Source organism: Ammodytes marinus, assembly GCF_949987685.1.
Source record: "Ammodytes marinus genome assembly, chromosome: 7".
NCBI classification, from domain to species: Eukaryota; Metazoa; Chordata; class Actinopteri; order Uranoscopiformes; family Ammodytidae; genus Ammodytes; species Ammodytes marinus.
In genome coordinates this window covers 25131030-25143998 of record NC_137211.1, presented here as the reverse complement: position 1 = coordinate 25143998, position 12969 = coordinate 25131030, and the positions used below count along the sequence as shown (strand labels likewise).

Here is a 12969-nt window from a genome sequence, read left to right as displayed (position 1 = left end):
GACTTAACTTGCTCACCAATGAAGTTTAACTTCATGGTAGAAAGAAATTGCCACAACCTTGAACCCATCCAACACCTTTGGCCTTAACGGTCGACCTCACTCACACACGTGGCTAAATGGGAGCTAAACTCCCTGTTACAAGTAGTAAAATCCTCCTTTAGATGGGCAGAGGCTGTTTTCAGCATTGTAATGGGTTCAGCAGCATGCAGTGTATTCAAACTGATTTACAAGGCAAAGACAAATGTCAACGTTTACACACTCATGCACAGTAAAAGAAGCGATGGAAATAAAATCATGTTTAAAGATAGTTTATTTGGGAATGTCATTTCTCCATCTGTAGTGATGAGACGTAATCTCAATTCTTTCTTTTAAAATAAAATTCTGCCTACAATAGAATTTCACCCTAAACATCAATGACCATCATTTATTCATTCATCATTTGAAGGCACAATGTGATAAAAGACAGAAAAAACAAAAAAATTATGAATGTGATTTCAACCATCACATAATTTAAAAACATTTCAGTGGCTACATCTTTAACTGGGGTTGACCTTAAATAAATGTTTACTCAGGGGATCTCAGAAAGTTAACATCGACTGTAAAGATGGCTATCACATTGCAAAGGGATTAGCTGCTAGTCTTCGGGACCATGTAGAATGATATTTTTGAGTAGTCTGAACCTTGAATAATTGTAATTCTGCTTTCACAAGTAACAGTGCTTCTCCTGGAGTGGAATGTTGTCATACAGTATATTATGTTCACGCCTGCAGTGTACCTCGAAGAAGGCAGAGGCGTTACTCATTGAGCAGGAAAAACAGCTCAGTTAATACAATGCAGAATCCTCCTTTTGCATTGAAGTACAAAACGATGTATAAAAATAGTAACATTTTGGCATTTTTTCGACAAAGGAATAAATAATTTAAAGAGTCAGTGATTCTGAAAAAGGTTTGTTGTCAAAATCGTTTAAGTCAAAATCAGTGAACGTTGCCACACAATCGAATACCTGTAGGCTACGTACTGTGTGTGCAGCCTAGGCTCTGTAAACAGGCATGTTTGCAATCAGCCAATAAAATCAGAGAAGAAGAAGAAACAATTATTTTCAGACACAAATAATTGTCTTATCCTCACGGTCTATAAACATTACGCTAACGTGGTTATCAGCTAATTGCTAATAGTTAAACTTATAAAGTTCACGGGTGCCGCCGGACAGTTTAACGTTCATGATGACTGTAAAATCCAAACGGGAGCTTTACTGACCACTGAAAATGTCTCATTAAGGCCGGGGTTTTGGTCTTTCATGTTCAGTTTTTTGCTGCTAGCAGCTTAAGTGTGGTGAAAGGCCTGTGTGTCTCTGTGATGTTATGTGGGTCACCAGGAGGAGGCGAAGACGGCACTGTTCATAACGATACTACTGAAAATGATTATATAATGCGATATTAATTTCTAGTATCTGAGTATTGATGTTTTTGACAATCCTAGCGTACACACAGTACAGAAAGGTAGTGGATTGTGAAGAGATAATCACTGATTTAGCCAAAAAGTGATTTTATCAACAAGCGTTCTCCAGAATTGCTGACTCCACCTTTTAAGTAAGCGCTTATAAAAAATATTTAGAATTCATTATTGCACATCTGGCATTTTCTCCTCTTCGTCGCTGCAGCTGGTGGAAGATGACGGCCCACCCTCGCCCATCTTCTTGAGCTTGGCTTTGTAGTAGGCTTTCTTGGCTTCAGAAGCCTTCCTCTTCTCACACACTGCTTTCTTCTCTTCCTTCACCAGCTCCTGCTGCATGGTCAGCAGCTTCATCTTGTTCTCCCACTCCACCATCTTCATCTGCTGCTCTAGCTCCAGAGCCTCCTGCCTGGTATCAGCTGTTAGCTGGTATTTCAGTTTGGAGCGGTCTGCTGTGGGCTGGTGCTGGAGTGGACAGCGGCCCGGCTCATCAGAGGTGCCTGTGAGGCCAGACATAAAGAAGATCAGGGAGGTGAACCTTGTGGCGAGAATGCAAAACACACTGAGGGATGACTCAATTTTTCCTTCTTTTGCTTTAAATGTGCACTGTTAACACAACATAAATTGTCTAAAATTCCTTTTTGGTGGACCCCCAGACATCCATTCATGAACATATTAAACCAAAACTCCAGACAGAAAGGTTGCTGCACAAGTGTCTCTTGGCAACCAACACTGTGGCAGCTTACAGATCTTCATCTGGTGGGTACCTGGTGGTATGAGGACAGCAGAAGATGTTACTTCCTGGTTTGCTGCATTGTGGGAGTAGGAGTGTGTGGTGGGGCTGTGGTGCCGATCCGACTCATTGTCGGTCGTCCTGTTGTGGGCGTCACGCTGGAGGCAGATGGCTAGCTGCTCCTTGCTGTCCTCGGTCTGAGACAGAGAGCAAAGTGGGTTTTTAAGTCATTACTTTAGTCTGCCATGAATGAATCACGGCTGGACGATAATATGAGCTGCTCCAGTTTCAATTCAATGTTGTTTTGTTGTTTACTTTGCTTTTAAACTTGAGATAATTTTGGAATATTTACCTGATACTCAAAGCCATTCATCTGCACAGCAGCATTTCTCAGCATCAAATTGTCTGTTCACGAGGAAAAAAGTGACAGGGAGGGACAGCAGTGGAATGTAAGTTTCAAGAAAAATAAGCAGAGCACGCCTCCCATTGGTGAAAGCAGGTACAACACCAACTTTACCATTTACTGTCAGTAAAATAGTTTCAGTAAATAAATCCAACACTTTAACATCAACAACAACTTCAAATTCTGGGACTTAACAATAACAGGCTGAATTCCTTTTGAAGTTGCCGTTTAACAAACTGATCAGGAGCAGGATGCTACAGACAGTAGGGAGGGTAGACAGACTTTATAGAGGATTTGTATTAACATTCTCATGGCAGCAAGCATACGATCCACCCTGCTGACGTGTCCTTGAGCAGAATTTCTAAATCCATAAATAAGTCTAGTGCTGCAGTTTTGTAGCCAATTCTGATTTCACTACTGGAAGAAAAGGGAAGTCTAATTAAATCCTAAACTTTGAATTTACATTTAAAACTTAAGTTTAACCACTGAAACGTATGACTTTAAGTGCTTTCAGTCATAAGACTGTGGGAACACTTCAGAAGCAGTCAAATAGTTACTTGGAGCTTTTATCAACGCTGTGAGCACCATCTCACACAACCAGGACAAATAACAACACAACCCTGTGCTTGTCTAAATAGCATTAGAGAAACCTGTATGTGAGAATATCTTTTTGTAATATGATTACTGACCCGAGTTTGGGTTTTAACTTGTTCAAACCAATGCTCTCCTGTTATGAAGGAAGAAATCAAATTGACCAAATATGTTGAAAACTACTAATTAAGTTGTGCTTTAAAGAATGTACCATATTTGTCTAATTATACCGCAAATTCAGGGGTGACTTCGTTAATATAAGGGTTGACTACTGATTTGTTTATTCATGGTTACATTAGGCTAATTATTGTAATACAAATCAAGATTTATCTGATTTATCTGTCTTGCTTAATTTTTTATATTTTTTAAATTTATTTTACCATTTAACTGTGCAGAAAACCCATTCATAGACCTACATTTTACAATCAATTAAGAATTTTCTTTAAACCCATTAAACACAAATTACATCATTATTATAGGGTGAATAAATAGCCCAATCCAAGTTTAACTAATTCACTTGTTCAACCATCTTAATATAGAGCAATGTATTCAGATTAATAAGTGTAGGACTTGAATTACTTTTTTATTGTTATTACACTTTATAATGGTTTATTGAATATTTTTCCCATAATTAAAAAAAAAATACTCCCATATAAAGGCAAAATTTTACAAAATAAACTTTTGGGGACGCTGCAACATAAGAATGGAGGTAATGAATATGTTTCTCTTCGGTCTCCCCTCATAGCGAACAATGTTATCAGTGGAGCTTACACAGGACGTCTCGTTTAGGTTAAAATGAGGTTGTAGCCCATTGCCTGCCTTACTACGATAGCAAGGATGCATCTTAGAGAAAGTACATTAAAACAACCAACCATAACTCACTATATGCAAGCCTACGTGTTGTTGTCATGCAGAAATTAATAGATGCGCAGAAAGCATACATGGACATGGCAAGAGGGGGCTGGTGTGGTTTATGACAGAGGACAGATGTGTCAGCAGTCACGTGTCTGGGCTGATGTTTTCAAACACACAGCTACGAAGCAAAACACAGCCTGCAATCACATCGTCTATAAAATCAAGGGCTTGAATAGCATGCACGAATACCCATAATCAATGTCAGGCATGCACTTAAACTGTATTGGCTGAAGTTAAGTTACCCTCTGCTAGCTTGCGGACAGCTATTTTGTGGCCAGTTCCCCCTGCGTGGCTAGTGAGAGCAGCTTCGCCCATGCTCTGAAGTTTGATGGATTTGCAACAGGCTTCGCATCGGGCCAGGTGAATGTCCTGGGCGTCTTTAGCCAGCCAGTCCTGGTAAATGCCCTTAAAGAGCCAGCTGTCTTGGAATTTACACTTGCCAGGCATAATTAGCTGTTAAGTCAGCTGGGCAGCTACAATGAATTATCCGGTGCTAGTCGACTAGGGGTGCGACACCTACACCGTTGTTCCGCATACTCATGCTGCTTTCAGGTCGGCTCGGAATATACACCTGAATTCTACACTTCCAACTCAGTTAGTAAGAATAACTGAATGTCTTTTAATATAAAGCATAAGTTAGGAAGTGTTTATACAACAGTAGCCTAGTACTAGATTTACGTACCTTATGAGTTCCTATACTACCTCAAATATTAAATGTTTAAAAATAAATCAATAATGAGAGTCATGAAACAGCGCAGTTCATGTGATTAAGTAGCCTAAATATAAATAAAAAAAACATATAGGCCAAATACAAAACAACAAAAAAAATAGCCTTTCATTCGTTTGTAAATAAAGGCACGTGGTACAACTGCTGCTAATCAGGCTAACAAACCAAACAAATCATATATTTCTGTAAAACACTTAAACGCATTCGGTCACAACCTTTTTTCTAACCAATCAGCGTTCAGGAAGCCAACAGTGCCGCCTGCTTATTGGTTATAACGCGGCACGGAAGACGGGAGAGAAACCACGACAGACAGAAACACATGGCTACCAGTTTGCTCATGGTTGGTGCACATGCATGTTTTATTGCCGATTTATAACACATTTATGTGGATCTTGGGGCCTTTTTGTAAGTACACCATGTAGCGGGATTGATACGGTCCAAGAAAAAGCAGTGTTCATTACGTGTATATAGCAAATAACGTTAGAAGCGCTCTTGCTGTTAGCTTGTCTTGCTAACTGAAAGGCTATACATGGCTATCACCGCCGACTTACCACACTCATATATTGTATATAAAGACCACATTGTCCGTTCTACCATCTTTAATTAAGTGTGTTGTAACTTCATATCTTCCAGGCATCATTGGTAAAGTGATTTATGACAGATGGAGACAGCAGCTCTGCTAGCTCCAGTCACAGCTTTGGAGTTCCTTCAAGATGCATTTCTGCTGACAGGTAGGAGTAAACATACAGTAGTAGAGCTATTTTTAGTGTACAATATTCACGTTTCAAGTAATGGGGGTGGGTGTAACTTAATTTTTTTGCCTACTGGTAAGAAGGCTGGACTTTGCAAAGGACCAACATTCTGAACTAAACTTTCTGTTACCCTTTCCTGGCAGGCGAAGGTCCGGTGTTGACGGTGTACACTATCAAACCTCGCCCTCAAGCCTGTGCCTCACTGAGTGTACTGCAACACTACAGGATCCATGGCATAAGACCTAGAAGTGTGAGGGCTGGCCCAGCACAGAGCTCTGCCACAGGGACCCACAGGGAGGACAAAGATGGTTAGCACAAGGACTGCTCTCTCTTTCTTATAGTTAATTCCTTCTGTTGTGTTCAGGGAGGTTGTTTAATGTATGCACTTCTGTTAGGATATATGAAACATTGAGTATGTTTACATGCACAGTAATATTCTGATATCAATCCGGTTATGATCATATTCTGAATAAGACATTGCCATGGAAACAGCTGTTTCTGCTCAAAATAAGGTCATAATCGCATTAAGCCATAATTAACCTTAATTGGACCTTAATCAGAATCTGCTTAAATTTAAACATAGTCTTTGACTCACCAAATTGAGTGAAATGAGACCAAGGAACAGATAATGTTGGTGTTATAGTGATGCAATTGCAGCATTTATTATACAATTAATGAAAATACAATCTTTTTTCAGAAAATTAAAGTGATAATATATTTAGCTGTAATAGCCACTTAAAGAACTGTCCAGTGTGCACTACCTGACATCCCTTGTCTTACTTTGTAAATTTGCTGTTTTTCAATCTATTCACTCTCATAAATTCACTATAAACCTTTTCATCTGTCGATCCCCAGAGCTGGTCTCCACCTCGGCAGAGTCTACCTCCTATGACCTGGCCGTATTTGGAGGGAAGGCTGTGAGGCTGCTGAGGCTCTGTGCGGATCTCCAGGATGGGGAGCAACATTTGCGCTGGGAAATACTGGGCCCTCTCACGGAGCTCAAGGACTGGGCCCTGGACGTCCAATGGCTCCCTGGACACAAACCCTCGCTTCTCTGTGTGGCTGTGGCCCACAATCGAGTTCTTCTCCTGGACATCGATACAGGAAATACCCTGGTCGAGCGCTCCTGTCTGGAGGGCTGTCTGCTGTACTCTGCCCTCCTCCTGGTGCATGAATCGTGGGCTGATACCGTCATAGTAGGAGGGACTGTTTTCAACCAGCTGGTTCTCTGGAAGCCTGGAGGCACAGACAACAACCAGAGCGGGGATTCTGCCGAGCACAAAGCCCCAGTCCAGAGACGTCTGCTGGGCCACAGCGGGGTCATCTTCAACATCTCTTACCTCCAGGAGAAAGGATGGCTGGCGTCTGCATCCGACGACCGCAGTGTGAGGGTGTGGGGCGTGGGTGCTTTAGGGGGCCCTGGGGGGCAATGTGGGGACTTGAATCCAGTTTGTTTAAGGGTTCTTTACGGGCACCAGGCTAGGGTGTTTTCGGTGCGTCTCTCCCCAGGGAAAGTGTTCAGCGCTGGGGAAGACGGGGCATGTTTGGTGTGGGACTGGGCCGGAGGCGCCAAAGTGGTACGGACGTTAAAGGGCCACAGAGCGGGTGGGGTTCGTGCGCTGGCAGTCAGTGAAGGAACAGCAGATGGAGAGAGATGGGTAGCTACGGGGGGAGCGGACGGAGGGCTGAGGTTATGGAAAGTAGAAGGGAGGGAGGAGACAATGGAGGAGGCAGAGGCAGACAAGCTCACCGACCTGAACTGTCCCGGTCCAGGCTTGCCTAAAGCGGTTTGTATAACAGGGGAGGAGGATACTAACGCAAGCTGGTGTCAGAGTAAGTTTGTGGTTTGCACCGACCAAGGAACGGTCTACCAATACAGCAATGGGCAGTGGGAGACGCTATGGCAGGGGACCACTGAGTTCCAATCTTATTGTGTGATGGAAACAATAACTGTCAATGTTAAAGACTCGGCAGCCACGGTTGATTTGTGTGCCGTGGGAAACCTCAGCGGGTCCATACAGGTCTTCCCCTGCTCTCATCCTCAGTGTGGAATCCTTCTCACAGGCGCATCAGGGAAGATCCACAGTCTTATCTGGCAAAAGGCAAAAGAGAGCTTGTATTTGCTGGCGTCAGGCGCTGAAGGACTTGTCTATCGCTGGTGTATAGAAGCAACATCAGATGAAAACAGTTCCTTGGCTCTCGACGCAAGCCAGCTCCCCGCCTTCCTCCTTCCCCCCTGCGCCAAACGCTGGCTGACGGCCGCGTTGCCAATCCAATCCAAGTCACAAGGGCTGCTGTGGGTGTGTGGGGACAGGAGAGGGTCCCTGCTTTTGTTCCAGGAAAAGGAGCAAAAAACAAGAGAAAGCAACACTACAGATGAAGGCTCAATGACAGTTTGGCAACACACTGATAATAAAGCTTTTGAAGTTGAAGAAAATGGAAGAGAAATGACAGAAGAGGAGAGAGAAAGGAAAGAGTTGAGTGACCTAACGCTGAACCCCCTCTCCTGCCTGTTTGGGGTGCATGGGAAACAGGGCGTAACGTCAGTGTGTGCCTACCAGGGCCTGCTCTACAGCACCGGCAGGGATGGCTGTGTGAGGGTCTTCAGAGTGCAGCAGACACCACGGGAAAAAGCCCAAGAAAACACTAGTAAAGAGGGAGAGCTTCAACTGGAGGTTCTCAGAGTCCAGCGGGCCTGCAAGGGAATGGAGTGGCTGGAAAAGGTTTTGATTCTGGAACCTGAAAATCCAGTAGAAGAAGAGGAGGAGGAGGAGGAGGACTGTGAGAACCACTACAACACAAATGAATTAAGCGTTCAAAAGACTGAGAACAAGAGCAGGGAAGCCAGGTTTGTTATTGTGGGCTTCCATGCCGTGCATTTTGTAGTCTGGGACCCGGTGAGGCAGCAGAGGCTGTTTGCGGTGCCTTGTGGCGGGGGGCATCGCTCTTGGGGGCTCTGGCCGTCTCACAGAGGGGTTTGGCCTGGATATGGGGCTCTGGTCTTCATCAAGCAGGGGGCTGTCATGGCCTCTGCAGAGGTACAGGGCTTGGTAGGGAAAGCAGGAAGGACCGGTGGATGGGGCCTGAGAGAGGGAGTCCATGGGAGGGGGATCGGGTGTGTGTGCAGGCTGGGGAGGATAAGGGGAGTGGGGAACTTGATAAAGAGCACAGAAAAGGGAGGGCATTGGGAGATAGCGGTGACTGGTGGAGAGGACACTAGCCTAGCAGTCGTAGCTATACATCCAGACTCTGGCAGAATAGAAGTTCTCTCAGTCATTACCGATCACATCTCAAGCGTTCGGACGATAGCGGCGGTCACACAGAGTGACGACCACACCCGGTCTCTCTCGGCCCTGCTGGTGTCAGCCGGGGGGCGGGCTCAGATGCAGTGTTACCGTCTGTTGATTGGCTGGGACGGGCAGAGAGCGGCTCCCTCCTGTCAGGTCATCCAGGTCGCCGGCCACCGATTGGACGAGCAGTGGGAGAGGAGGCGGAACCGACACAAGACGGTGAAGGCAGACCCAGAAACCAGGCAAGTTAGTTTTTATTTATATATATTACTATATTATTGTTTTTATTGTTTGAACCCATTTGTGATTTGTCCACTCAGAATTTACGTTTTCCAAACATTTGACACACAAAGTATTGGACGTGAGTGAAGGTCTGGGTCCAAAATGACACATTTTGTATGCAGAATGCTCTCACAGTAACAAAATATTTAACAGATGCAACAAAATCAAATATTTAATATTTCATTTATTATTACACTATATATTTCCCCCAAACTAAAAATGTTGTCAAATCAATATATTCCTTCATTCAATCATGACACAATGGACAAAAAAAATACTTAATATACATACATGCCATCTATTGGATTATATTCTCAAAAGATGAGCATGGGTAGGGTATTTTAACAAAGGAGGCCTAGGCTGTGTAATAAAACTGGATTTTTTTTCAGCACACACACAGTATGAAAATATTGACTGATCACAAGCATTCTCAAGAATCGCTGACTCTTCCTTTAACGGCAGCATTCATCTTCACCAATAAAAGCCCACAATATGTTTGTACTGTAAGAATGTGCAACATCTGAGTGCTGAAGAAACTCAGCTACTTTATTTCAGTTCAACCCACATTTACCCCCACACCCTTCTCCTTTAAACATTCATCTGATCCAGTCTCACCAGTTGTGTCTGTGTGGTTTCAGGTACATGTCTGTAGCGGTGTTGGACGAGAAGGCAGACGGTTGTCTCCTGGCTCTGGCCTGCAGCGACGGAGCTCTCAGGTAAGTGTCTATCACAACAAATTAAATATTTTCCATGCATCTGAAACTTTTTTCTCAAAATGTTGAAAAAACGTTAGAAAGAAGGTCTTCCAACTGTTTAAATGCTGTCCAATTCTTGTGTTTTTCTTCAGTAGTGATAATGGCAAAAAATAAATTAGTTCAATCTGAATCTTTCTGAGTTAATTGACTTTCAATCATTTTACCCAACGCTGTTTGTATTCCACTGCTGTCCATTGTTCTGACCTTTCACCTGCATCATTCTCCAGATTGTTCTCAGTCAGTGAGGTTAACCGTCAGATTGACTTGCTGTGGGAGACATTCTACCACCAGCGCTGTGTGCTCAGTGTCGCCACCTGCAGTCTGGAGGATGGAACAGGAAACAGGTGATGCATTGTTATGTTTTATTCCCTGAACCTGAAGTGTCCTGGGTACTTCCATCAAAACACGAACACTGATTACTTTCTAAATACTTTTGAATATTATTGCTTTTCCATAACGTAAATATGCACTGAAACAAAACGCTAAAATGGTATGCAACAATATGTAAACAAAATGGGTTCCACTTTAGTTAGAAACATGCCCGTTTACAGAGCCTAGGCTGTGTATTAACACCAGATAATTTTTCCGTGCACCCATAGTACATACAAGCAGATCGTGCGGAGATATTCACTGATTCTTACAAAAAGTGATTTTGACAACAAGCGTTCTCCAGTATCACTGACTCCACCTTTTAAGAGCTTGGTTCATTTAGCTTTAACATTTCTGTTTTGGGAATACGTGAAGAAAGCAATCTCACATTTGCATATTTGTATTGATGTACCCCTCTCTCAGGTACAAGCTGCTGTTCAGTGCTGCTACCGATGGCAAAATTGCAGTGTGGGACTTGACTGACACTTCTTCCTTATCAACTGATCCTTCGGGCAATGCCCCAACTCAACCAATCCCCTGCCTGGTCATCCCCGCCCACCAGAGCGGTGTCAACTCATTGGCTGTTTGGGCCAAGAAACCGGGACCACAGGAGGACTTTTGCTCGGTTACTGTTGCTAGCGGAGGGGATGATGGACAGCTGACGGTGTCCACGATTAGGGTGCAGTACCCAGAAGAAAGACAGACTGGGGTTAGCAAAGGGGTTTCACAGCTTTCTCTTAATCTACACTCTCAGTTCCACATCCCTCTGGCTCACGCTGCTCCTCTCACAGCCCTGAAGCTCCTCAGCCCAGACCTGCTGGTGTCCACTTCTTCAGATCAGAGGGTGTGTCTGTGGAGGGTCAGCAGTACTGGTATCAGCCACACAGGGGCACTGTTCTCCCATATAGCGGATTCTGCAGGACTGGCAGTGTGGCAAGGGCAGATAACAGAAGAGCAGGCAGGAGATAACAAGAGTAAATCAAGGCTTGTGTCTGAGCAGGAGATTTCAGTCTGTGAAGGCGACCCAGTTGGTAAGACCAGCGAGGAGATGGGAGGTGAGACGGCTGGTGGTGAGCGTATAAATCAATCAGAGAATGACAGCGTGGGTAAGACAGGCAGTGAGACAGGTTGGGTGCTGGTCTGCGGCCAGGGCCTCCAGCTACTACGAGTCAAACATGCAGAGCTGTGTTCAACAAGAAGAGAGACAGAGGAGGAGAAAGGTGAATCACAGAGTTAAAGTGACTGTAAAAAGAAAAGTCAACATAAATGGGATGGAATGATAGAACTGGTCCAAACTATAATGTTTTCCAATTCAGCCTACACATTTTTTTTAATGTAAAATCTATTTCAGGAACATTACTGTTATCAAATGAGTTTTAATTAAATTTTTAATAAAGATTATTTATACCGCTGATTTTTGGGGTATTTTTTGGTATATGCTTTTCTTATACATATAAATGGTCATTATTGTTGATCAATGAAATTTAAAAAACCTGTGTTAGAAGATATTAAACAGTTTTCCTTATTGGAGTTTTAGATTGATTAAAGTTTGTCCTAACTTCCCTGAAACTTAAACCCATCAGTCACCTCTGCTAGCCTGAAATAACTTTAATACAGCATGTTGCATCTTAATCAACCGCGGATAAGCCGTTTACTTGAAAGTAGCCTTGAATTTTAAGTATGACCAAGGTCAAACCCTCAAAGTATTTAGAATATTTATGGTTTTATATCTCGTTTGTGGTTAAAACCTGCACTCCTGGCTAATGACACTTTAATCCTATAATTGTTTTCATCACATATGCCCACAGAAAGCAAAATCTGGACCTTGTGGCCAATTTAAAACTGGTAGACAGACAACATGCGATGGTATACATCAGTAAATGCAAAGTAAACAAACAGGTGAGTGCATTGAAACAATCACTACAAATAGATTGATTCTCTGGATAGTAGGAAGATGCTTTGATTAAACCTCATTAGTCATTTTGAGATGTAGATCCCAGAAACCTGTGACGATAGAGATAACATAAAGCTTGAACAAACTAAAACATTTTTTTTTTTTATATTTGTTTATAATATGTTTCAGTATCCAGCAACAGAGTAAGGACATACTATTTATTAATATTTTACTAAATGTATTATACCATTATTTTTAAACATAAGTATACATCAAGACTGTGATCATGGAGTGTGTGTTTGGCCAGAGGTAAAGGTTTGTATAACTGCCCACTCAGGCGTTCTAAAATGCTAATTTAGCATTGTTGAAGCATAATGTGTTGTTATATGAAATGCTGGGTAAGTGACAGGCAGATATGGGACCGTGCATAATTATTTGCATATTTTATGTGCGTGTGCCTGATATGCAAATGTGGTCGTGTTAGATTAAGCGTGAGACAGTTAGCAGCATGTTCACCTGCACCATGTTAAATGTTGTTCACTGCAGATAAGTGTTTTGTGTATGTGTGTGTGTGCACACGCGCGTATGCGTATGTGTGTTGGTCCAAAGAGCTGATGTTACTGAAGCTTCAGGTTAAATGAGATGTGTGTATACCTGCCTGCATCCACGTGTGTGTGCGTGAGCGTGTGTGTGTGCGCGCGGCTGGCTAGATGGGGGTCAGAGCCCATGAAGGGGCCGATTGCAGGTGTCCATGAATATTTTAATATTTAAGCCTCGTCTCACGTTGCCTTTAGTCAAGCATCCAT

General features: G+C 43.1%; 2 protein-coding genes across 3 annotated transcripts; one reads left to right on the top strand and one right to left on the bottom strand.

Annotated features, from left to right (window-relative positions):
• Nucleotides 1–321: 321 nt before the first annotated feature.
• fsbp (fibrinogen silencer binding protein) lies at nt 322–4582 on the bottom strand. Its single transcript, XM_080031364.1, has 4 exons — nt 4337–4582; nt 2538–2590; nt 2220–2382; nt 322–1952 (listed from the first exon to the last, which is right to left on the bottom strand). The coding sequence occupies exons 1-4, from the start codon at nt 4539–4541 to the stop codon at nt 1621–1623; spliced, it is 753 nt and encodes a 250-aa protein (XP_079887490.1). The 5' UTR covers nt 4542–4582; the 3' UTR covers nt 322–1620.
• Nucleotides 4583–5117: 535 nt separating this feature from the next.
• wdr6 (WD repeat domain 6) lies at nt 5118–11683 on the top strand. Of its 2 annotated transcripts, none has more exons than XM_080030302.1 (7): nt 5118–5161; nt 5455–5552; nt 5717–5881; nt 6429–9105; nt 9784–9861; nt 10128–10244; nt 10693–11683. In XM_080030302.1, exons 2-7 carry the CDS (start codon nt 5483–5485, stop codon nt 11504–11506), a joined length of 3921 nt encoding a protein of 1306 aa, XP_079886428.1. In that variant the 5' UTR covers nt 5118–5161; nt 5455–5482; the 3' UTR covers nt 11507–11683. The 2 variants fall into 2 exon arrangements, with proteins under 2 accessions (XP_079886428.1, XP_079886429.1); XM_080030303.1 differs by having other exon boundaries at nt 5138–5226.
• The last annotated feature ends 1286 nt before the right edge of the window (nt 11684–12969 follow it).